Genomic DNA, 27,593 nt, shown 5'->3' on the forward strand with positions numbered 1-27,593 from the left:
TGTTTATCAGGGGGTTATTTTTGTAGCCCTGTACTCTGCTGTGGTATCCTCAAACAGACTGGAGCCTCCTCTGTCAGAATTTCAATTGCTTTTTAAATAGTTGCAGAGTTTTGGAAAAATAAACCTGGTTTCAGTAAACTTTAATGTCTGAATTGATAAACAGTCAGCACTGTTGAAAACTTTTTTAATTAGTTATTAAAAAAACTGCATTAAGACTGTGCTCATGAAGCCCAACTAATACACAGGGACTCTTGCTTTATTAAGTTTTAGATTTCAACCTGACCCCTCAGGCTAATGGACTTTTTGTTTATCATTTTCAGAACATGTTTAAATTCAATTTGTTTTGTCTATTCCAGTTAGCAATAAATTTACTAGATCTGCAGTAAAAACCAGCTCCAAAGTGTTTTGAGATTATAAAGAATGATTGCCTACCATTTTTTCAGATGTGTATTTAAAATCTGATAAGATTATAAATTCAGCCAGAGCCCAAGATTCAATGCTGGAACAATTTGCTGATAAGCTGAAGGTCACCTTGGCTGTGGTTACTCCTTAGAGGAGACAGAAATGTTCTTTCATAAAGCATGCAAGCAGTGATCCGCTTCCCTCTAATCCTCCTATAATGGAACAACAGGGTAGGAAACCAGAAAAACATTGAAGCAAGACTAAGCAGAAGAAAGAACATCATTTGCAAAACATCATTACAGCCTGTCATTAAAGCTTTCCTGGTGGAAGACATACTCTCATAAACTTTTGATTATATAATCCTGTGACTCCAGCCAAGAGTTATTTTCATTATGTATACAGCAAACAGTACCTAATTGATAAATTAATAAGTGCCAGGGCCCTTGTCAAGAAGACAGTGCAGCTTGCACCATCCATTGCCTGTGCCAGTGCTGCCAATGATGGTACCAAAATAACTACTTACCATCACACACTTACAAGTTTGACGTCACACTGTATAATTCCCCCAGTGCTATAAGAATGGCTTAGGTGGTAGGTAGTAGTCTTTGTTAATGAGTATTGAATTCATAAACAGCTGTTGTTGTGCTCATACCTAAATAAAGGCAGACATCGCCATCATGTGGCAAACTGTCATAAGTGCCGGTGCTGACAATTAATTGTTGGAGCCAAGCACTGGATATCACCGGCTCAAATTAAGCACTGACAGCAACTGTTAGGTAACAAGCAAATGAAAAGTGCAGACTCACTCCAGCTGACACCTTCTCTCATAGTTGTCCTTTAATACCTGATTCCGACATTAGCGGGTGAAAAGAACTCCGCGAAAATGAGGGAACAAAACAATGGAGGAGTCAGATGTTGGCCACCAAAAGGGGAGAGCTAAAGGTGATAAAGGTATTTGGTGAAAAATGCAGGCATTGGAAATGTGACAATTTGAATAAGCAATTTTAGTAACACCGTGAAGTGCACTTGTCTCTACTGTTGTGTCAAGTGACAAAGAAGCAGACAGATGGTGTCTCCATGCACTTTTAAGGGCAGCAGAAATTCACTATGTAAATGCAAATGAGATGAATGAAGGCCAAGAAAGCACAAGTGAATTTTCAAGGGAACCCGGGGAGAAAAGTGAGGGGAAAACAAAAAAGGTGCACATCTAAGGAGAGGCTGCGTATGAAATGCACAAAACTGAAGTAAACTCACTGACAGGCAATATTGCCAGCACAGACTTCAACTCTTTTACTGCCACCACCATCCCTGCTCTGGAAAAGGAAGTACTACTGATGTAAATGAACGAGGCAGCCATAATGAATAACTAGAGATTATCACATAAGGTCACTGTGAGCATGAGGATGCTGAGGCCAATCCCTCCCTCGATCCCTAGAGATCGACTCAGCCCCCCTCGATTTAGGTCAAGGATGGTAACAAAGTCCCATATAGATGGGGGGAAAGGGGTGAATAAACAGAAAGGGAGAGAAAGACCCCCCTATACGTTGGTAATGGAAGATCAGGACTGGATGCCTCGGGAACAAGGTCTTGAGTTCAGACTATCAAGGTTAGGTCTCCATCTATGGTTGAGGACACAAATACCTAACGGGTCAAACCGCGGGAGGGAAGTAAGGCATGCCTATGTCACAAGTTGGGACTTACCCAGTGCCAGCAGATGGCACACTGTAACTGGCCCCGGTGTACCATGAAACCAACACAGGAGCCGGAGAGGAAGACCCTTGCAGCACTGGGATGGAGGAAGTCTGGAAGGGAAAGAAAAACTAAACAAATGGGCAAGGAGGCAGATAACAAGTCACAACAGGAGGAGTGAGTGGAATGGAAGAGGGAAAACAGCTTTGGTGAAGGAACCAGTCAAGCTGGTTGCAAACTAAAGAGAATAAAGAGGAGTCACAACAACCTCCGTTGCTAGACAAGGGAGCTCAGCGTTCGTCAGGCCTACTCTGTGTGTCACTATTGACCCGGAAGTGCGTCTGAATGCGCCTCTGACTCTGGGTGATGTAGTTTTACGTATCAAGTGGTGTAATTTCCATTGTCCTCCACACCGTCTCTTCCATGTTTGTCTTCTCTTGTACCTCACTGTGTCTCATGACCTGACACAGATTTCTTTCTACAACTATGGAACATGGTGGTCTCGACAAAATCCAATATGGCCAACCCATGTCCCCCCCCAACAAGATCTAAGCTTACCAAGGAGGCCAGACTCGTCTACCCCCTACATACAGCTGCATTCTCCTCAAAATCTCCTGTGGAGTATCATGCTCTTTAACAACCATGGTAAGAAGTTATGTGTGCCTAAGCAGTATCTATATCATGACAAAGGGGAACGAGAACTAATATTCTTAACTCTTTCAATCCAGTCCCTGACAGCTGCACTGGGTACCTGAATACTTCTCTGTCCTCAGTCCATAGACTGTGATACTGTCTCACTGGGATCTTTTGTATATAATAAATGAACTATCCATTTGAAAATGTTAGCAATGCATTTCTGCTACCATCGTCACCCTGCTCTTATACGCCTACCACAACCTTCCCCCAGATATCATCAGAGCCTTTAAACGTGCTGCAGCTATGTCGATTGCAAACAGTTAATCCTAAAACTGGAAAAAGCTAACCTTGAAGCTTCGCTGCAGGCCATCTCTTACTTGCAGTGGACCACTGGATAGCTCGAAATCACCTAAATATATGTTCTTTGGAAACAGACATCATCACTTGTGAAACAATTCCCTAGCAGCTCCCCAGTGTTAAGTAACTTCTGGAAATCTGACCTGCTCTGGAAAAGTAAGGAACCTCTGTGTGATTATGAGCTCCAAACTCCAACCTCCTACTGAAGGTAGGGCAGGTGGCAAAGCCTTCTTCTACCTGTTGAGGACACCGAGACACCTCTTCTCCTACCTTCTCCTGCATGAGTTTTCCACCCGAGTGTTAAAGTTGCTATTTTTCTTGTCTTTTTTTGTCTAGTCGACCTCAAAAAACCTACAATATGGTGCTCCAGCTCCCTCCTCTGTGCAGACTACTGCAATTGCCAAACACTATCACTAGATTTTTTCTTCTGAAGACACATTCCTTCAGCCATTAAAGCTCCCTGTGGCTCTCTGTGGTCAGCCCCTTTGATTAAGGACTCTGCATAGCCCATCGACCAATTCATGGATCAGGGCCAAAGGTTCATCAACAAAAGCTGTGAACATAGCCAACTAAGAAGAAAATTAACAAAACGCTGCAACTTTTTCTCAAACTGGATCAGAGAGCTTTCAAATCACCTGCAATTCTGCAAAGCAATAACGACTTGGCTAGTGCCCGCTGCCTTTCAAATCACATTTAATAATATCAATGAAGCTGGGGGATGCGAGGCTCCATGCTCAAGTGTTCCTGATGTTGGATGCTACTGCCCATTAAAACTCTACCCTATCAGCCACTGTTTTTCCAACAAGAGTCCACACAATACCAAGTCTGAAGCAACAAGACGGACCCCCCTTCTGCTCTTTACCCACAACACCCAACATTTCCAACATTGATCACGTTATAAAAACATGCTGTGCCTCCCATACATGCTTGGCAGTGCCAGGATAATCCAGGAAAAATCTTGTCCAAGGTATTTTGAATTTTGAACTCATTAGGAGTCGAGATGGCATTAATAGACTAGTTGAAATGAGAACCTCCAACTCCTACATGTATACTCCGATGAATCTTTATTCAAGGTTCATAAAAAGTTTTAAGCTGACGGTTTGGCACTTATTGCTAATGCTTCTCCATACTTTGGGTCATATCCTGATGACATTAAAGAACTAATTTTCCTTACAACATTAAAAAAAAACTTTATTCATCTGATCCTACTCATTTCGTGGGCATATCTCTATTAGCTAATGCAGTAAAGAGTAAGGAAGCAGAAGTTACCAATCACTTCCAGGGCTATCTTGAAGCAACTGGTTTGGGGCTGATCTACAAATGGGGTTTCACCTCCATAGAGGACCTGGAACCTCTCTAAAAGATGTAAAGGAAAATGTACCAGATCTGAGAGTCTAAGAGAGACCGGCTGAATTGATCTTGCTTTTTATGTCAGTGACATTTGACATTGTGGATCATGATATTCTCTTTGGTCATAAGACCTGGTGATTGGAATTCATCCCAGGGCACTGGGAATGGATTTGCGACTTTCTTAGAAGAAGGGCAAAGATGCTGATATAGGTCACCTTCCCTTATATTCAGTGCCACTGAGCTGTGGCCATCCAGGGCTCAACACTGGTGTCTAATCCCTTTTAAACATTTGTAGAATGTCTCTGGCCCAAGTAATCGGAGATTATAATCTTTGGTGCTAAATGTTTACCAACAATGCCAAGATTTTTCTTGACCTTCATGGATGTTCTGGTGAAGAGTCGCATGTGGAAAGATGGATGCAGGAACAGTGTTAAATTTAATTTAAGATAAGAGGGTAATCTACCTAATCATATGCAGTACTGTTGATTCACTTCTTTTGGAGGAGAAACAGCATTTACAACGCTATCATTACATTGCTGTACCATTACAATGCGATCGTTACAACGACTGCGTTGTTAGTACGCGATGCATTTACATCGCAAGTCATTACAACTTCAACTAGGGGGCGCTGAGGTATTGGAAATTAATTCCAACACCTTCCCTACTGTTGTGCAAACTGGAGTAGGAATAGTAATTAATACTAGTCCTAAATCCAGCGCACCCCCTAGTGCTAGTCGTTGTAATGACTTGCGATGTAAATGCATCGCGTACTAACAACGCAGTTATTGTAACGACCACTTTGTAAAAGCATGTGATGTAATACATTGCGTTGCAATGTACCATATTCCTTTTGAAGTGTCATTCATCTGCAGGTGGACTAGCAAAGTAACAGCTGTAGCGAATCTAGGGATTAGATGATAGTGAATAAATATATTAGCCATCATTCAGCAGTACTAGTAAGGTGGCACATAATTATTTTAATGTAGAGTCCTGATCTGTCCTTTGCTCTACCTTCAGTATTATACGCCTCTGATTCAGATGTAGTTTTCTACAGCCATCACTACTGTACGGATATATAGCTCAATTTGTCTAGCAAGCAAAGTATTAAAAGGACTATCCGGTGACTTATGCTATAATGCATTTCACAACCCAAAGTGAGATCATCAAGCAAAGGAACATTCTAGAATGTCTACTGTTAATGAATTTTAGTAATGCGATAACGAGAACAGTTTTTTTCTCAATACTGAATGGTCCCTTAAGCAACAGTCAGTACAAAATCATCGTATCAGGTTTATTTATCCTCAGCGGGAGACATTTTGACAGAATCACAACAGTTACTGTGTGGGTTGAAAATTGAATCACCAGGGTCCATGCGGAAAGCTGTCCACAGTCTGTTATCACAATATTTTTCATTCTTAGCTTTTTCAAGCAGCCCGCTGGGTCTCTTCTCACAGCTCTGATGCTATACTTGTGACTCCATGATGTTTACTGATTTACCGCGGTAGTACCTCATAAGTAGTAGGAGCCCGCATCTATTACTGTCACTTGAACAATGTATTTGACATGGTACAAGAGTCTAGAATTTTAACAAGAGAGAGTAAAATCATCTCCGCTTACAACCCAAATCTATTATTGTAAATTGCATTTATATAGCACTTACCACAAATGATGAGGCATTGAAGCTCTATGCAGCGAGTTTCCCGCTACTCCGGAGCCCGAGGTAAATAGGTCGTAGTTTTATATAGTTACATGTGCTTCCTTTTCCTAGTAGGCTTGGTTGTATTAAGTTTGTTTAGTTTGTGCTCTTGAGAACTCATGCATTTACTCTGTTGTTTTGAATAGGAATAGATTAATGTAAGTAGAATAATAAAGTAAGATGAGAGATTTTATTAGGGGTGGTGAACATATGGGCCTGTTAGCGGGATGAATCGGATGGAAAAAGAAAAATAGTTTGGAAAATATGTTTGGTAGTTCATTGTAGACAGAGAGGTTTGTGGTGAGACAGAGAAGAGAGAAAAGAAGAGGTGAATTTAAAAAAAAATGTATACATGTATATAGACATTCTCACCCACATATCTAGATATATACATATATGTATTATATATACAGACACATATGCACATTTATGTAGTACTCTAAGATTATGGATTGTTGCATTCTATGGAATACTCCCTCAGTATTCCATAGAATGCTGCATTCCCCAGAGTGGAATGTTGATATTCAACGGTTGACAGTTGAGACTTTTCACAGAGGCTGTGATGTTTGCAGAAAAAACTATAATGAAGACACCCACCAGAACTTGTGTGTGTCATTTAAACAAGATTACAACAACAATTATGATGGCGAAAAGTGGAGCGGAGCTGTAGAAGAACCCATACGAGTCAAGAAGTACGGAGTCGCTGAGTTCAAAACACTCGTGTCAGATAAGCAAATGTACCTTTTGACTATTGTCACCCGGACTTGGATACGCCTGAAAGGTGGTTTCCATGTACAAAGCTTTTTCGGTGAATTTAGAGGCCTTATGAACTCGCTCAATTACAAAGGCTTTGCATCACTCATTTTCCAGGCCCCATGCGTTTCACGATCGTAATTTACAAGTTGCGTGCGTTCCACATGCATCATCAGCGCACAGCATCGGATGCATAGACATTCTGGTGTTCAGTCCATTGGAGGCCATTTTAACTTGGGAAGCCTCGCACCTTATAACCCTCTTTTGCGACAATGTGCATTTCGTAGCATGTACAGAGACATTTATAAGGAGGTTTTCTCTCACAGAATACAGCAATTGTGCCGAACCTGCTGCGTTGGACTTTTACCTCAGTACAACAAGAGAGACCACGCTCATGAGTGGGGTCACAAGGCAAAATATATGAAAGTTAACTAACAGTGATACCACACTTATCTTAGAAGCGTCTCATCAATCAATGCATGTCAACAGTCAGTGACATGCACACTTGATAAAAAGCTACACTCACAGGTATCTACAAGTGATAAACTCACTCATTTGCAAGCATGTTGACAGATAGCACACTTTTGTATGCGTGTCAGCAACCAGTGATATGCACACTCATTTCATGCATGTCAAAGGTCAGTGATTCGTGCATTAAAAAAACAAAACTACACTTACAGGTGTGTCCATAATAAGTGATATGCGCACTCATTTCAAGCATGTGAACCGTCATTGATATGCACGTTTAATTAAAAGCTACACTAACAAGTGTCTACAGAAAGTGATACGCTGACTCATTTACAAGCATGACAAGCCTGGTATCACATTAATAACCCCCTTCTTTTACTGTTCCCTCAACTGTGTCTCAAATGTCAGTCAGTGATTGGTACACATTTAGAGATGTTCTATTTTGAAAGAGCATGCAATCACTAAATCTACCTCATTCTGTCTTGTAATCCTCTGGTTATCCCCATGTAAAGTGGAGGAACTGATTGGATACATTCCAAACTTACTTGGGTGGCATTGGTGCATCAAAATGTCACCCAGAAACAAAGATACCTTCTCTAACATTCAATTGGCTTAGCAGGTTGGTCTATTCTTAATTCCTTACTTGATGTGGCAAGAGCAGAAGATGCAGTAATTGATGAACATATCGAGGCCATAAAGAAATTGGAGGCTATGTTTGATGTACAACCAAGCATTGTGGTACTGCACCATAAATATTTTATGAGAAAGTAACTTACTGGTGAAAATGTTGACACCTATTTCTCGGAACTTAGGAGATCAGTGGCAGAATAGAACTTTGAACATTTTAAAGATCAGTTGGTCCGCAACCAATTTATTAGTCATTGTACTAACAAGGCAATCCAACAAAAGTTGTTGTCCTTCAGCAATCCAACATTGGATGAGACATTACGCAGTGCTAAAAGTATAAAACGTCTCATCTCTGTAAAGGAATTGGAAGAAAAAATGACACTGCGAATGTTGTAAAACTCGGAGACATCAATGTTACTAAAAATTTACAGAATGATTTGAAAGACATGGTTTTAGTAATCAATGGAGGAGAGGTCAGGTCAGGCGATTCATCAGATTGTGGTGACTCCTACATTGATGTATTTGTGGGTGATCAAATAATCATATTACTGGTTGATTTAGGAGCCACGATCACAATGATTACTGATGAACTGTTCCAGGAAAAATGGCCTGGAAAAGTTTTAGTGCCCCTGGATCGTGCCACTGTTTCATAAGAGGGTACGAGAATTGAGTTAGCTGGATTTTTCAACAAAACTTTGGCTTTCTGGGGTAGGGAATTCTTTGGGAAATTTATGTGGCAATCAAAGATTTGTGCATTTTGAGTTGGTTTCACCAAGGGCTTTTCAAAATGGTTTTGAGGCCGGGAACAAAAGACCAAGGGCCATATGTAGGTAGCCTCACATTTATCGATTCATAAATACCGAATTTTACCGATTCGGTATTTATGGATCGGTAAATGTGATGTAGGTAATGATTCGGTAAATATTACCGATTCGGAATAATTCGGTAATTATGAATCGGTATTTACCGATTCGGTAATGAGGCATAACCTTCCCATTGATTCCTATGGGCCTGGAGGCCCATAGGAATCAATGGGAAGGTATGCCTCATTACCGAATCGGTAAATACCGATTCGGTAATGGGGGGAGCATATTCAAGGGTGGCAGGGTGTCACATTGACACCCTGTTGCACCCCTGAATCTTGCATGTGTGCACATGTGGCGCACATACATGCCCTAAGGGCATGTATGTCTGCCACATGGGACTCTTACATCTGCAAAATATTGCGTTTTGCAAGGTATTCGTTATTTATCACCAACCTGTATTTGGTGGTAAATAACGAATTCTTAATTCTAATTTGCACTCTTTAGAGTGCTCCCTACATTCAGGATTCGGTATTTACCGATTCGGTATTTTACCGATTCGGTAATTTACCGAATCCTGAATCATGCCTCCTACATCCCAAATAGCTAAATACCGGTCGGTAACGGGATATTTACCGAATTTCGTCCGTTACCGACCGGTATTTAGCTACCTACATGAGGCCCCAAGTCTCTGTCATTTGGGTATATCACATGGAAGAAGTAAGATCCTAATATTCTTTAGTATTTTCTGAGAAAGTAGGCATGATAAAAGGATTTTATCATGAAATAAAGATTAAAGAGGGGTCCATTCCCATAACGCATAAACTTCACAGTGTCCCATTCTCAGTCAGAGATGATCTAGGGAAAGAGTTGAGAGGTTTGTATGACAAAGGTAGAAAAGAGCCCATTAAATCATGTCTTTTGTTGTCTCCATTGGCGAATGCATGCAAACAGAACAGGGAATTGAGGGTTTGCATAGATTTGCGTAGCCTCGTCAAAGCAATATGGGTGGATTCTCTTCGACTCCCAAAGATTTCCGACCTGTTGTCATTTATTGCTGGAGCTCAGTGGTTCAGCAAGTTGGACTTAGCCTCAGTATAGCATCAGCAGCCGCAGCCCATGCAGGTAAGAGCAGTGAGGAGGTGGGGGAGATTTTGAGAGACAACGATGAGGGGAAATTAATTATTTATTTTATTTTCCCTCGTCTTGGTCTGTTGAAATCCCCCCACCAGGCCCCACCTCCCCACCACCCTTACCTGCACGGGCCCCGGCTGACCATCAAGTGGTCTTAGAACCTGAATCTAGACATTATGCAGCTTTTGTCTCACCCTTTGGCATGTTCCAGTACTGCAGGAGGCTGTTTGAGTTGGCTACTGATAGGACAGTATTCCAAAGAATAATGCACCAACTTTTTAAGGGAAATGAAAGTAGTGGCAGCATTTCAGGATGATGTGTTTATCTTTGCAGCATCTAGAGAAGAACATGACAGCATTCTTGACCAAGTGCTGTCCATTTTACAAGAAAAAGGGGTGGTGCTTAAAATGGAAAAATGTGAATTGCTCAACGACAAAGTGAAATATTTAGGTCATGTTGTATCGAGAGACAGCATTGGACCAAGGCCAGGTTTAGTTGATGCCCTTATCAATGCAGTGGCTCCCATGGATAAAACAACTCTAAAGTAATTGATGGGTTTATGTGAATATTATGACAGTTTTATTTCCGATTATGCCTCTCACGGTAAAGCTTTGACTGAACTGTTAAAAAAGGTCTTGTTTGATTGGGATATCAAGTGTCAGGAGGCGTCTAAAAGTCATTTAGCAAGTTCCAAGGTTTGTAAACCTTTTCACCCCAAAGTGTCTTGCTGCATAGCTGTTGATGCCAGCAATCATGGTTTGGGGACTGTACTTACTCAGAGTGAGGAAGGTGTACAAAACACTATTGGATATCCGTCCAGAAAACTCAGGGAGCCCAAGACACGCTTCTCCACTATTGAGAAAGAATATTTAGCTTGTTGGTGGGTTATAAGAATAAGCCCCATGTGTGAGGAACCAAGTTCACTGTAAATACCAACCACAAACCTTTGGTGACAATATTAAGTTTTGATAGGGTAAAAGATCAAACTACTTGCATAGCTAGGTTGTCAATGAAGCTCTTGCAATTTCAATTCGACATTGTTCACATTCAAAATGTGAAATATGCAAGAGATGATTTCTTGTCTAGATGCTGCTCAAAAGAATATGATGATGTGGATGAAGAACGATGAAAGGAAAGTTGTTTGATTGCAGCAATCAACTTGGAGGAGATGTGTGCTATATTTGAAGCAGAATGGAGGACGAAAATTGTAGCTGATGAAGAAATTAAAAAAACATCAAGAATGTCATGAAAGGATGGGCTGATGAGAAATCTGTTGAGGTAGCATGCCAGCATTTTTGGAAAGTTGCGGACTATCTGTCAGTGGAGTACGGCTTGTTGCTCAGAGGTGAGAAATTGGTACCACCTGCAGGGTTGAGGTACAAGCTTATCAAAATGGCTGATGAGGAACACTTAGGGGGTACCTTTACTATATGCCATCTAAGGCAAATGTTTTGGTGGCCTTCGATGGATAGAGAGGTAGATGAATGTGTCAGTAAGTGTGCAATTTGTGCCACTTCAGAGAAAATCTTTGTTGCAAGAAAACTCCCTTTACAACCGATTGAGTGGGCATCTCGTGCATGGGAAAACGTTTGGATTTACATTGTTGGGCCCAGTTTATGCCCTTCCAAGCCATTGCATGCTTTGGCTAACTGATTGAGTGCCCATCTCGTGCATGAGAAAAAGTTGGGATTGACCTTGCTGGCCCATTTTATGTCCTTCCAGGCCAGTGTAGCTTTGCATTAGTTGTCCTGAGGTGAAGTTTGCATCAGAGCCTAATGCAAATACTGTAGTTTTTAAAGAATATTTTTATGCGAGAAGGCTTTCCACAGTTTCTATTGTCAGACAAAGGTGTCCAATTTATAAATGGAGAAGTGAAAAGTTTTTTAAGGTCTGGAGATGTAAAGCACTTGAGAACATCACTGTACCATCCCCAAAAGTAATGGTCAGGTGGAGCACATGAATTGGGTGATGGTACAGTGTGTTTGGTGTGCAGTTTGAAATAAATATGTTGTTATGAATGCTGTAAGTTCCATGCTATGGTTCTATTGGAATAGCGTACAAAGTTCTACGCTAGTATCTCCCTTTGAATTGTTGAGAAGAAAGCCATTCACCAAGTTATGTCAAGTTGAATGGGGAAATTGATCAAATTCAGTGTGTCGTTAGAAGAATGTGAAGTGACAGTCAAGAAGAACACTGTTGTGGCAAAGGCCAAGCAAAAATAAGTCTATGAAAGTCAGTCTAAGGTGAGAGAGATTAAGTTAACAATAAGTGATGTCATTCGTATCCGGAAGGGAGTGCATGTGCAAAGGCAATTAAAAGTTCAGTAGTCCTGTTGTGATGGACAATATCTGCGGTAATGCAGTTAGAGGTGATCACAATGAGTTTATGCTCCAGTGAGAGGTGATGATGAAGCCAAAGGATGGTGGTGGTACTAGTTCTGACTACTAACAGAAGAGTATCCCTCTGGAGCTAAGGTACCTACAAAAGGGTAAGGGACGTTACATGCCTCACCTATGCACCACTCCTAAGGAAGTGGGGAAGGGAAAAGATCCCCTTTTTTAATATAGCCCTCACCCACTCTAATAGTGGCATGCTAAATCATCAGATTCACCCTCACTCCTAAAGGTCAGGCTGGGCTCAACCATATTTCAGGAAACTCCCATGAAGATAGCTAAATACCTGAAGAGATAAAAATTCCTCATCCACTCCCAAGGTATCCCTTTATTAGTGGGGCTGGATGGGAAAGATTAAAAATATATAATATACAAATTGGGGTTTAGGATGCAATGGTCCTATGACCCTAAAATTACCAACATGTTTCAGCCCTATACTAATGACCTGAAGAGTTCCTGGGCTTTTGTCAGGGTGGGTTAGTAAATTTAACACTCCCCCAGTGATGTATTTTACTTGTTCTTGTTCGGCATGCAAATATACTCAAAGCATGCACAGGCAGTGCAATACTGGCCACTCTGGATTGTACCTGTAATTACAAAATATATGTGGAATGAGGAAAGGTGCCATCAAGTGGCTTCTCATACGTGACTCGCACATCTTCCCTTCTTGTGTGCCTAATCACATGCTATATATTGTGAGCATTATTTGTCACTCATTGTTCTCTTTTCGACCTAGTTTCTGTTTGAAAAGGTTTATAGTAAATCCTCAAGCGGGGGCCAAGAAATAGGAGCGGTCCCAAAACGCAAAATCTCCATGCATTTTTCATGGACATTTTTAGGCAACTCCACCATAAAAACTGCTGCACAGAATTACATCCAATTTGGCAGGAAGCAAGATCTTGGCCCAGAACGTGTCCTTTTTGTTAACCCTGGGCGGAGCTTGCGTAGTGGTACTCAGCGGAATTTCACGGAATTACTTGAAATCTCTCTGAAATTCCAAGGAGTTCCATGGCCTGGTGGAGTCACTCATTGTCCTCCCCATCACCCCTGCCCCGCGAAACACCTGCCCCCCTCCCGCTAAACCCTCGGCCCCTGCCCTCCCTCCGGCTAAACCCCCGGCCCCCACCCTGCATAGTAAGGCCTGATGGCTGGGAGACTTACCTTCCTCCCAAATCGGTGTTCTGCTCCTGCTGCTGGCTCCACTCGGCTTCCGCTGCTCCGGTTCAATTAACAGGAAGGACTGCAGTGTGCATGGCGTAATGCGTGAAGGCATGCCTGACACCATGAAATCCCATAATGAAATCCCATGTTATTTTTTTTCAATTTATACATATATACGTATATCCTTATAAACAGAAGAATAAACCTATATCTCAACATGAATATATACAACCTCATCTACTTATACCATCACCATACATAAATATTTTGTTATGTTAGAATTTACATTCTTTTTTTATTTAATAGCTAAATATATTGTTATGCGCTTAGAAAAAGATTGAAAACTAATATGCTTAGGTTCAGGCACCTATCCTATAATCATATTTACATAATCTGACATATTAATTATCATGCAAATAAGCATAAAACCCATATACATAGACTCATGCACATATATGTTATCTACATACTATGACTTACATGTATATGTAAAGCATAAACATACATTTATTGACATAGACATAAGAGGTTTTTAAAAAAAATATATATATCATATATAATATATAATATATCCTTAAAATAAGGACAAGCCTACCTCCTCTGTCTAGGTCCGCAATCTGGGAATTATTTTTGATAACAAACTGTCCCTTGAAGATCGTACTACAAAAGTAGCCGGGATGTGTTTATCCCTTCTCCGGGCCTGCGAAACCTGCTTTCCATGTTGCTGCCCTGCGCCAAAACCTTGATCATTCGCAGCGTGATCCTAAGTCGGCTTGACTTTTGCAATTCTCTCATCCTAGGTTCCCCTGACTTTTTAATAAATAAACTGTATAGAGTTCAAGCAGCCAAATTGCCTTTGAACCGGTCTAGAAGACCGTCCGCTTCTGGCGCTATGAAAGAGCTGCACCGGCTACCAGTCAAGCAGAGAATAGATTTTCAATCCTTATGCATTGTCTTCAAAGATTTTCATGGCATTGGACCAATCCCTCTGCAGAACTGCTTTCAAAGATATTCCCCGAGGAGATGTCTGTGCTCCTCCTTGGCCAACCTAATCTGTATCCCTAAATTCAAGACAACCAGGCAAGGGGGTGGGCTTTTGCAGTGAGACCAGCTCTACTCTGGAATCAGCTTCCTGCCTCCCTTAGATTTTCAGTGGGCTTGCTGCATTTCAGAAAAGCCCTGAAAACTTTGGGGCATATTATCAAGGACGGCGTTAAAATTATCGCCGGTTTAGCAGCAGAAAATTCCCATAGAAGCCCAGGTTCACACCAGAACATGGACTTCTATTGGAATTCTCAAGGGCATATTATCAAGCCCATTATCGCCGCTTTAGCGGCAGTTTTCTGCCGCTAAACCGGCGATAATGTTTAACGCCGTCCTTGATAATATGCCCCTTTGTTCTTTCCTTAGTAATTCTCGCGCTCTTTTGTCGGCTGCGCAGCTAGAATCCCCACAGTACTTAAGGTTACTAGCGCCATGATACCTTTTTGGTAAGAGGTGCACTCTATAAAGCTAATTGTTAATAAAATAAATACAATTATACAAGATATACTCTCAAGTGCATATATACCATATTTACATAGGCGTACATACATGTCCATGTAATGCATACAAGTACATGTCTTCTTCTAATAATAAATGATTTTTTGTAGATTTTTGCCCATCGCACTGTTTGCACTCGAACGCTGGCATTTCAGCCTTGGATGTCAAATTGTCTTTTAAATATTTTTAATGATTCAGTCCATTTTTCGGTTTGCTTCCTTCTGATCACCCTCAGGCTAAGAGGCTCTCGATGAAGAATAGAGCCTTGTCGAGAAATTTCCTGTACAGTGGGACTAATTGACCTTTATTTGTACTTTCTGGGTCTCTGACAAGAAAACGATAAAGCAGGAAACAGACAAAAAACACAAGAGAATAGAGAATTGGGCCGTCGTATGCGAGGCATCATTCTCCCGTCGAACTCCACTCCTTAATAACACAGGGGAAATGAAAACAGGCGACGAAATGGCAGGCTTTAATTAACTTTAGAAGAATATTGCAGATAGAGCTGTCGGCCGCCCAGTGGTGGTGAACTTGCTAAATCTGGTCTTTCCCTGTTTCCAGCTGTGACGATGCACGGAGTGAAGATTCACCGCCCCCCGAGGCCGACAGCTTCGAGATGGTTCGGAGAGGCTGCAGATACTGTGAGGGGCAGAGGTAAGTCTGACCCACCGTGTTCAGTGTTACCGACAGTACCTAAGGCCTGGCCCAGATTTTTGCAAAAATTCACATAACACAGAGCAGAAATTAAGGGGCTTATTTACAAGCTCCTTTTACTTCCGGAACGTCATTTTTTCCCATATTAAAAGTGACGCAACGGGCTTGTAATTAGGCCCCTCAGACTGGTGCTCTGGGTTGTGTGAAAGTGTGAAAGCAGAAGAGTGCCATTACCTACAGGTTCCACCTCAAGTACAAATCTCATATAAGGAAGTGCTGGACTGTAGCCATAGAGCAATGCTTAGAGCAATGCTAAAACAGCTTTTGTTTGCAAATGCGCAGCCAATCACATGATCTTATGCAAAATAGTTTTTCTGCAGGAAGTGATAGATTCCTGCACAAAACTTACTCTTAGAGGCTTTTTCCTCTTTGTATATGTGCTGCAGAATGCAAAGAGGAAGAAATACATATCGTTCTCCTTGTTACACCAGTTTCAGGTAAGTGCACCATTTTGCTGCAAACCCATGTTTACTGACTTTAGTAAATATGGGTTATGTCAAAATGCATGGGTGGGTGCATGGGAATGCCCTTGCTCCACCCAGGTAATGCCTCTGCAACGCAAGGTAACGCAAGACCATGCTGTACACTGTGTTCCAATCCTTTTTTTATAAAGTCACACATAGCCACACAAATTGAGCTTTGCTTGGCTTTGTCAACGCCAAAATACATTTTGCTTCAGGCCTGCGCTTGGCCCTATTGATGTTGAATTAACATTCCTGCTGCTAAGCATTGCAGATTTTCATTCAGAGCCTCATGAATGTTTGTTAATCTGAACCAGTGATTTATTTACATAAACTACTAGTTCTGCGGCAACTGTTATGGTAAAAACTGTTATATTCATAAAAATGTATTTGTGACCACATTAAAAACAAGCATTTGCAATGCAATAGGTCTCGCATTATTAAAGTTTGTGCTATTGGTGTTGCATTATTTAGTAATGCCAATAGCTCAAACTTTAATAATGCAAGACCTATTGCTTGTTGATCTTTTTAAGAAATATATAGGTTCGTAATATTCTGTGTTTCCGGGTTGCATGAAAGCAAATCCGATTGTTGGACATATTCTGTACGCCCCTTGAGTGTGAGAGAGTTGTACTATGTAAAACGATCTATGATTGGAGCTTTCTCAGCATCTCAACCAATCCCGGTGCGTGCGTGGAACTTCTAAAAGCTAATCGGCTGTGAAGCTACTGCTAGGCATGAACACTTTCTCAGCTGTATACTCTCCAGTTCAGTGGGTGCCACGCAGGAGGGAACTGGCTGGCTGACCAGGTGCTAACATTTGGTCTGTAGGGCATGCGTGGTACCGGTCTCTTTCGCGTGCCCAGTGGCGGTGCGTGCAGCCGGTGAAGACAGCGCCTGTCCCCTTCCGGGGCTCCCGTGGTGAAGAGGGAGCCCCGGCGCCAAAGAGGAAGTGCGGGAGCAGAAGTCCCGGGTCCCAGGAGGGGGCCCGGGTGAAGAGCGGCCAGTCGCCGTTCAGGAGGATTCCCCCCGCAGACTGGGTGAGTGGGGGATTCTCCATTCGTCCAGTGGTTTGTTTCCTGAGCGGAGTGGAGTTTAAAAAAAAAAAAAAAGCGAAAGTGAAACTGAATGCTGGCTTGCGAGGGAAGGGGGACAGGAGATGTGCACGACGCGTGGCTGTAAGCGCGTACACAGGCTCCAATCCGCCAAAAGCCTGCGCGTGCCCATCTCCTGTCCCACTTCCGAGGCAAGTCAGCAACAATAGATCTCGCTGGCGACAGCAGCGCTTCGCGCTGCATTCGCCAGGCGAGACCTAAAGATGCAGAATTAGTGATTTGCAAATTAGCAAAACAAAGTCACTGATTTACAGCTGAGTAGAGTGATGAATTTGCTGAGTCTTAGCCATGCCTGTAAATGCTTTCATAAGAAATATGTGCTAAATAGCGTAGTCTTGCAACAGTTGTGATGTAGATGAAAGTCACGCTAACGCCTGCACCCTGGATGAGACTGAGAGACCCTCAACCAAGTTCGTAGATGGATCAACTAAGACTCAACACAATGGACTCTTTACCAGTCAATTTTGCCCTATCCCGGGTTATAACTCAAACTCACATCCATCTGGATTATGCTAATTTTTTGGGTACCATATCTGCCAACTGTGATTTGGCTACACTTACTAATGCCGACATTCCAGAGACTGGCGTGGAATCCAGAAGTTGATCCGATCAATTTTGAGAAAACTGGTTTTAGCAGGAAAACTGCTGGAGCTAGGTCGAAACACACCAACCTCCACCATCACCACCAATCTCCTCCCCAATCACCAGTCATATTGGTGTTACTGTTCTTCATGTCATACCACACTATGGACTGATATTCTTGGGTTGATTTATTTTTAGAAAGATTTTGCCTCCCCCGATCTTATCGACTGCGTCTTATCGGGTGGTATTATGTTTAGTTCCTCGAGATAGCAGGAACCTGTGAGTTCCCAGAATTCTGTTAAGGGTTACTCTAAAAAGATGTCCCACGTGTCAAATTTTTGCATTTTATATGTTATTGTCAGGAATATCTTTTCAATTACCAGTATTTCCCATGAGCAGTGATGCCATTTTAGGGTCGTGAGAACCCTGGTCACTTTCCATTTGGCTGTGATTCTAGTTTTGCAGCAGCAAGTGCTAAAGCTGTTTGCGTGCCTCTTCATCAGAGGAGTGGGAACGTAAGCCCGTTTCAGAGCCCTAGCAATATATAATTAGGAAATCTGGGAATGTTCATGTGGAAGATATATTCTACTGCCTGTGAAACCAGTTCCCAGTATCTCTGAAGTTCAGGGCATCCTGAGAGCAGACAACCCAACATTTGAACTCCTCAACACTCTCTCCCAACTATACGGTTTGTTGAAAGCAGCGTACCAATAGCTGATGACTTATAGCTTGGTTTACATCATAGAATTGGCTCCTGGGATCCTCTAAATTCTAGCATGGATCTGATCCAATTCCTAATCTAGCAGATTGCTGCCAAACTCCCCCTTCTACTACCTTTGGCCTGGTTCTTGCATTTTACGAGAAATTTGTAGAAGTTTGAAATCACCCCTTGTCTCCTTTCAGAAGCAGCTCCATCTCAAATTTTATCAGGGCTTGGCAGGCACTCACTTTGACTTGAGGCTGTATCATCCAATATCGGACGTGCCAATTAAAAACACTCCTCTCTTCTGCAGGCTATATTCTTTCCTTAAGCTGGTCGAGGTCCTTGATTCTCCGAAAAGTGAAAAGTCCCCTATTCAATGGCATCTTCCTATTGTCAATGCCTGAACTAGAGGGAATTCTCCAGTGGAGTCATCAAATGATTCCCGACAGTTGCGTTGAAAGGAGAGGGAAAGGATGTGAGTGCACCGTGAATGGCCAACCTGTCCCAGACTCCCATATTGGTTCTGGTGACTAGGAAGGAGTACAGCCCCCATGCCCAGTGTTATTTCTTCAGTCAAGGCACTTTGCTTGTATGGATGCTTGTGATCACTCCATCAATGATGCACTTCTGTTTCTCAGATTCTGGTTGTTCCCTCTCCACCAGGAAGTATAGCTGGGTTGCTTGGTAGTATTTTGCTGTATCAGGCAAGCCTATCCCCCTGTGGCGGGTGGCAGGGTCAGCCTGTGTCTGGAAATTCTCAGGTGACTCCACGCCCGGATAAAGTTTCCAATCATGCGATGCAGCTCTTAAATTGTGTGAACAGGTGGTAGTGGGGGGGGGGAGTGGTATAATTTGCATGCCGAAGAGTATCCTGACTAGTATCACCATATTGATGTCCTCTACACTGGCCAGTCATAATAGATGCCCCTCGTGTGACAATACTGCAGATACTTTCAAATATTATGCAGTAAAGATCTGTACTTGAACTCCACAAGATGGAATCAGGAAATACATTATGTGTATTCCCAAATTTTGAATGTGGCATGTAGCTCATGAAAAAAATCTAAATGGGTTTCAGTACATCCATTTGAACCACAGTTATGGAAAGATTCAAAGCTTCAGATTCCTGAACATTTACATTGAAGCCATAGACTGCTCCATATTCTTACAATTCTCTCATCAGCAGCAGGTTGGATCTGCAGGGGTCATTGAGCATTATCAAGACTTCCACCCCATATATTGCCATCTAATAGGTGCACTTAACCAGTCTTGACCCCTTGGATCTCCATATTGGTGAGATTTGTATCATCTCACATCTTCATCGTGAGTGCAAAGATGACAGGAGATATCCATGCCTCTTGCAACATCTAATCCCAAGGGGCACCATTTACACTACCACATACATGTGGGTTCTTATATTATAACCACACCAAATCGATTCTCTAACTTAAGGGGAGGTCCTAACTTCTCTAGGGAGAGGTTTAAGAATTGTCTAGCTACCCAGTCAAAAGCTTTCTCTGTGTCTAGGGAGCAGGATCACAGTTATCTAGGTCCTGTGAATGTTATCACTGATGTGCCTATTTTAGCTTGTGTTATTCCCACAACTTCCTCGAAGAACAAAACCTGAAGTCCACTTTTTTAAAGACATACCCGATGACTGTATCTGGGTTTACAAAATCACCAATCTGGGCTGCAATTAACATTGATAATAAATGTCCAACTATGGGCCCGATTCCGATGTCGTTTGGAAGGACTCCGAATCGGATTTGGCTTTACCGGATCCAATTCATAGCCCTTGTTTACGACCGAATCGTACAGAGGTCCGAACGACCAAGTACGATGCGAAGATCGTGTACGCGCCGAGCGAATCGTTTCCGAACGTGATCATGCCCGTACGACTCATTCGTAGACGAATTATGCCGTGCAATGGAGCCGGATTCCGACTGAGCGAGTACGATGCACGATTCGGACAGCTGCTTCGCCTTGGTCTCAGTGAGACAAAACAGCTGTCGAAAGCCTACTTCAGGGGGCTGTAGCAAGTCCCCCTACACCCAGCACCCACCGAATCTGTCACGGGGGGTGCGCATGGGTCCCCCCAATCCAAGCATGCACAGTGTGGCAGTCACCATGGGGTGTCCGCCATAGAGTGTACGCTTTTCCCCACCCACCCCTTTTTTGCTGTACGCAGGCTCCCATAGACTTCAATGGAAGTCCGAGCAAATCGAGTCCGTATGCTTACGGATGCATCGTACTTGCTCACTCGGACTCCTGGAGCACATTTAGTCCGGAAAGCCCTCCGGATCCAAGCCATACGGAGGGCTTTCCAGACAAGATCGGAATCGGGCCCTATGTGTTGATCATTATTTCTGACACAATTTCCAGCTAATTTTTATATAGGCCCAGTATGGATGCATACATGTTGTTTTTAGAATTTAGTAATATTGAGTAAACTCATCTCCTTTAAGGAAGATCATAAAGAGCTTGGGAAGAAGAAACATAAGACAATATTACTGAGTCTAAATCCTGGAAAAAGCCAAAATAAATCCATTTTCTAGCAATCAGGACAAGTTGGAGGTTTCTACACTTGCTTTTGTTGTTTATTCCTTTATGCCAATTTAGACAGAGACTAAAGATATCATCAGCTGATTTTGAAGTATGAGTCTCACTTATTGCCCACATATTGTGCCATTCCAGACTTGAACCCTTTAAAAAGATTTTCTGAAAATGTGATTAAACAGGTTAGGTATGAAGGAGATGCTTTCTTTACTTAACTGTACATTTATTAGTAACTTTTCAAATTGTATGGATGCGCCTTTGTGAATTTGAGAAAACTGTTGGTAACCAAGCATTTTCCCCTGCAGCACTTAATTGAATACTTTATTCTCTAGAGAGGACACTTTGGTGTAATTATGTATGGAGTTAATTGGTTGTATTTGTTGGAATTGTGAAGATTAACCACACAATAAATATTGACATGACTTGACATGAACACATCAGTAGCACAGTGGATTTGTCTATCCAATCTCCTCTGCTCTCTTTTTTGTCACAAGTCTCTCTTTGCATGTTTCCTGCAGACTGTCCCTGCCAAGAGACGAGAAGCTTCACCGCCTGGAAAAGATGGTCTTCCACCTCCAGCATGAGGTGATGTACCTGAAAAGGAAGGTGCAACACCTGGAGGCCACAACTCTTTATGAGGAGCCTTGTCCCCCGCCCCGTCCTGCACCAGAGCTGTTCAATGGCCAGACCCGGGAGCAGCTACGTGAGGCCATCCGCTTTGACCAGAAGATCAGCACAGCCTGCAAGACCTTGCTCCACAAGCTCTTCACTTCTGACTACATTCAGAGCCACTCAATCACCGGTCGCCGCGGAAACACGTTCCGCAAGGCCAAGCCCATGATGGACGAGCGCTGCATCAAAGTTATCCGTGTGCTGCTGAAGCACAGGTTCGGGGACCACTTGAGTGACACAGTAATCACAGAGAAAATCCAGAACGTGCAGAAAGCGCTGCGACAGAAATTCAAGACAGAAATGACCTGAACCCTCATCTCTTGGGTGCCACCTACTTATGTAATAATTATAAAAAATTTTTTTAGCAGTTTCTTAATCCTAAGAGATTCAATACACCTTACTATCACCAATCTCAATTATAAAGTAGAAGGATAAAAGGCAAAGTTGACTAACCTTAATTACGAACGTTGACCTTGCGTGTGTGTGAAAATAGGATGACCAGAGAAATGAGTACATAGGACTGCGTGAATACTGTTCTGCATGCCATCCCTCTTTCCTCTGTCCTATTTGTTCCCTGTGTCTAACCCCACACCCTGCATCAGATATAGCTTTGCAATTGTCTAGTTTTAGTGTTCAGTCCCCAAATAGATAATCCCGGCACCATCTAGGAGGAAATACTGCTTGGAATTTCAGCTTAGGGAGGTCCTGAAACGTTAGCTTTTTCTCTGGCTCCCGATATGGGTGTCAGTGAGACTTTCATCTCTGGTTAGATGATCCCTAAATCTGAATGTATAGTGATTTTTTTTAGCAGAGTACAGTGGGTTGTTCATCTTGTCTTGTAGGACTTGTTTATTGCTTGTTCTCAGAAAATGGATTATTTGTGGCCCACTCTCTCCAAGTTAGAACTAAGTTGGTACATTGACTGCCTACATCCTGGCTATAGAGCTACCTGGAGTGTAGGACTGCCCTAGATTAAGGATCAGACCTGAGTTCAGGATCCTGAGATCGTCCTTGCGCAAAGAATATGGATGTGGCATGAGTGATCAATACGTGATGGCAAAGAATCTGTTCCAGGAGCCCAAGAGAACCTCGGTTACCTGGAGTATAGAGGTTAGCAATCCCATAACATTGGCTTTTTCTGGTCCCGGATCAATGAAAGAACACATACCTATCCCACTAGGCAAGCACGCTAGATCCTACCACATCTTCGACCTGTTGGGTAACCAAGCTGGGCAGTGGTCTGATGTTAATCCCCTCCCTTGCCGGCTATTAGTTCATCTGGTGACACAAAATGATTCCTGATCTCGGAGTTGAGCTTTTGCTTGGATTTTCTTTCGATGGCTTCAAGTTCCAGTGCTCCCACAACATTGTCACCCCAGACTCTGGAAAAAGTTCTTGCAACAACATGGACTTAAAGACCCTAAGCCCACCCATTGGTAATTTCCCAGTTGGGGACTTAAATGGTCATGTCCTAGGTACTCGTTGGCTGCTGCCTAAACCACAGCAGCCTAAGCGCACAGAGATTCCTTGGACAAAAAAAAGATGCGAAGACTGTGTGCTAGACTTGGCTAGCGCCTTCTGATACTAGGCACCTTGTTTTTCACATCTGTGATTCTAGTGACCTTCTCTATTTTTCTATATGTTCATTATAGAAGTAATTGGTAGAAAATAAATACCTGTAACTGAACATCCATCTTTATTATCTGTGATACGTGCTGTGTTATGTTATGTTATACAACCTCTTGAAATGTGGCTTAACTGCTGGAACACAGTTGACACTTGAGAATAACACTAATAGAGTCTTGGCCACCCTTTGCAAACAACAGTAGCCATATTCTTGGGTCAGCCAGCAGGAACAGCATTAGCAAAAATAGATATTGCTCCAGGTTCTGGAAATGCATGTGCCAATATCCTTGTACTTCTCTTTTATTCCAAAGTTCTCTTTTGTGTGACGGTCACCAGCTCTTTAAGCCAAGTCACTGTAGAGCATGCAAGGAGGTTGCAGACAAAACAGTATAATTTACAATTTTAGACTGAAATTGGTGTAGTCCGTTGCTTTATTCTGGGATTATTAAGGAGGCAAGTAGGCGATGGATAAAGGGTGTTGTTGCCTTAAACAGAACATCATCTACATGGTGAAGGTGGAGGGTTGCAGCCTTGGGTGGATTCACTTGTGTTTTTGGGCATTGTGACTTTAGATTGAATCTCATGCTCCTCTTGATGACTGGAGGCTGTGCCTTTGTGGGCGCGGGAAACCCCTAAATAGTACACACTAAAGTATTACTTCAGCAGCACAAACACATGTGGATGAATCGGGGATGGCGTTAAATCTCAGTTTCATGAGGCAATGTGTCCCCGAGATAAAGCAACATAGAGCATATACAGATAGAGTCAGTTCAGTAGGATGGGCTTGATATAGAGTTCTAGGGCGGAAATGGAAATGGAAAAGATTTGTTACAAAAATGCAATAGGTGCGGTACATAAATTGTAAATGCAAATGCATAAAGTCATTGCCATTAAGGCTATTTATTTATAAAGTTTTATATAGCGTGGACAAGATCCCGAAGGATATCAGAGCGCTTTACAAAAAGATGGAAGGATGATAATAAGTACAATATCGACATCAACAAAAGCATAACAAACATGAATAATTACCGTACAATGAGCAAATTGAGCATTACAGGATAAGGCGCAAAATTGTACAATTCAAGTACCCAATTAGCAGAAAAATCAAAAGGAAATCAGAGAGCATCCTTTGTAGTACCCAAGGAAATGCGGAAAGTGTTCTGGCTCACCTATAATTTGATGGTTTATTTACAGTTTTCTCACGTAGGAAAACATCAATTTCTGCAAACTCATCATGGTGTGAGCAAAATATTGATACTTCCAACAAATCAAAGCGCAATTCGATTAAATGGGGTATTGTCTCACCATCTAAGCATTATCCCACTACAAGAATATTGATTCTGCCACTCCATGCCAATGTCATCCGGAGTGGTCGAACCAAGTAGTTACAAGAACAACAGCAAACAATTATGAATTAATGCAGTATAGTGAGCCAGCAGAAGGGCCTTGGAGAATGCAACTTTACTGTGTCCATGGTGAAAAAGTTTCTTCAAGAACAGCAAGAACAATGTCAATGGAAATAAACAAACATGACTCTGCTTGATTGTGTGTGGTAGAAATAATGAACAGTACAAATGCAAGAGGAGACATCCATTATAATCTAGATGGTGTTATGGCCTGAGGCCTAAATAGCATAATCAGCAAAACTAAAAGCAAAGACATTTTTTGACAAGTTGTAGCAAATTCATTTCAAGTGCTATAGCACCATATCAGTATTGCTATGTACATTTGAAAGTAAATCTACATTCTACATGTTGTTAAAAATACACAAAAATATAAAATGCACAAAAACTAACACCTTCACATAGAGATTTGAGTACATCATGAAGGCAGAGTGTTCTAGCGATGGGTGTATTCTCATGTGTCTTAATAGGGTTGGCTCAAGTCTCCTGTAGATCATGAGGATGTTATGTTGAAGCTTCAAATGGAGTCTTGTGTACAGGTGCAGAGTAGGCCTCAAATAAAATCTTGCATGCTTCATGCAGATGATTGGATGTTGTCCAGTTCACAACGGGTGCTGCTCTAGCTTGAGAAGAAGTCTTCCATATATGTGGATGGTTGAATGTTTTTGGCTCAGAAAGAGTTCCAGACACAAGATAGCAAATTGTGATGCAACCTGAACTTAAGCAGGATGCATCCCATAGTCAGGGTCATTTTAATTACTTGATTTTGCAGCTGCAGTGTCTTTCGCATAATTATGGATTTTCGGCATTTGCAACAAAATCCCTCATCTGCCGCATAATCTGCCAGATTCTAATAAAAAGAACATTGTTTCTAGCTCAAATATATGAAAAGGTAATAAATAGCCAGCAACACATGTTAATGCACAGTGAAAGGCCCTTCACAAATGTTGACTGGTCATCTTTCTGTTGCTTATTGGTCTACTTGTGTGTTAAACAAGTTCTGAGAAGAAACATTTGCTCAGACTGTTAAAATGAGCACATATGACAAAATAATGGAGTATTTTATCACACAATGTGCAGCATTATGCTGTATAATTAACCTTTTCTTGCCACATAATTTAGTTAACCCTGCCACATAATTTGGCCCTCCCATTTAGCTTAATTCCAATGACCCTGCCCATACTGAAGCTACAGACTGAACATCCATGCACACTGGCACAGCAGGCATGCTTGTAGGGCAAGGACAATATCAAGGGTACTCAATGGCATGTCAAGGGTAGCATCCGAAAAACAGGGGTAGCAAGTTCCACCCCTGGTTATACATAATGTATGTCCCTTTGGCGGATTATACTAAAAGACCTAATTTTGGCTCAGTGTTCACCCTTCACCAAATATAATTATTTTTATTTTCTTCATATTGACTTTTAAGGTCTTCGCAGTGTTATACAAATCGAGGGCTTTTAATTGATGTATAATGCATGTTCTAGTAGAATCCATTGTCAACATATTGTTCGTACATTGTAATATTTGTATGGCCTGTTTCCCACTTTGCATGGGAAAGGCTCTCATGTTGTCATGGGTTCTGCCTAGATGAGCTGTATATAAGATGAAGAAAAGGGGTGCCAACATGCATCAACGTTTCAGTTCCTTTGTTGTTTCAGTCCCTTCAGCTATGTATTGGCCCTTTCCCAATGTCTCCCATACCCATATGTCTGTATGTAATGATTTGATTTCTCTAAGAAGTTTAGTTGGATGTCCTATGCCCTAAGTCTACTCCTGAGGTAACAAGGTCCACTTAATGGAAACCAGATGTGTAATAAACAAGCACAGTCTAAAGCAGCAGCGGTTTCTTCATGAGGGCGGAGGAGAGTCACCCCTAAGGGCAGGGGAGGGTCACCCCCCACCCGCTGCGAGCTGCGCAGGAAAAAATAAAATATCAATGAAAAGATTTCATTGCCATTTTACTTTTAGGTAGAGCCTAGCGTTGCAGCACATGCACTGCTCACTTTGCGAGGAATGCAGTATTCAGTATAGCGTGGAAGCTTTGTCAAAGCTCCACCCACTCTCTGCCCATCTTTTTCATTGGCTTATGTCCTAAATGCTGCCTTCCATTTGGCTTTAGGCTTGTTAGTCCCTCCTTATGACGAGCATGTTGTCATTTGTATCCTTCCATGGTTACTGGCCCCTTTACTTTCAACACTATTTTCTTCCCGTGCCCCCCCCCCCCCACAGTCCGTGACTTCTCGGCCCCCCCCGCCCCCTCCCCCTCCCGTTCATGCCTTTTTGCCCTCCCGCAGTCCCGTTTCCAATGCAATAGGTCTTGCGTAAATGCAATTAAATTGTAAATGCTTGTTAATAAGTGAATGTGCTCTGAATTTGAAGTGTAAACCTAACGGTATTACGATATAGGGAAAGACATGCAGGATGACTGATCATTAATTAACGTTTCCTTTATGGATGTTATTACCAGTCTTGAAGAAGAGTGTGCCCGAGGTTTCATAACATTTCCTTTATATGAGGCGGTTCTAAAGGGAATTTGTTGCGCCATATTGTTTATCGCCGAATCTAATTGGCTGTGTGTTTTGTAGCGAGTGTACTTTGGTGTAGCCCGCGACTTCATTTTCGGGGTTACGCCAGTGTCCGACAGGCGACGCCTCAGTAGACCTCTGTTTAGCCTGGTGCCCCAGCCAAACAAATGAGCCCCCATGTAACTCTGCACGATAATACCTCATCCGTCAGCAGCGCTGCAA

At 42.2% G+C, this 27,593-nt stretch overlaps 1 protein-coding gene across 1 annotated transcript in view; it reads left to right on the top strand.

The window, feature by feature from the left end:
- Window positions 1-23,444, top strand: part of LOC146812608 (uncharacterized) — a 180,231-nt gene extending 156,787 nt beyond the window's left edge. Inside the window, exons 5-6 of the mRNA XM_085614610.1 lie at window positions 15,573-15,665; window positions 21,661-23,444. Of these exons, the coding sequence (XP_085470736.1) occupies window positions 15,573-15,665; window positions 21,661-22,123 (556 nt within the window). The 3' untranslated portion in view covers window positions 22,124-23,444. The remainder of the gene's footprint in view (window positions 1-15,572; window positions 15,666-21,660) is intronic.
- Window positions 23,445-27,593: the final 4,149 nt, after the last annotated feature.

The sequence above is a fragment of the Triturus cristatus genome, chromosome 7 (genome assembly GCF_964204655.1).
Source record: "Triturus cristatus chromosome 7, aTriCri1.1, whole genome shotgun sequence".
In the NCBI taxonomy this organism is placed as follows: Eukaryota; Metazoa; Chordata; class Amphibia; order Caudata; family Salamandridae; genus Triturus; species Triturus cristatus.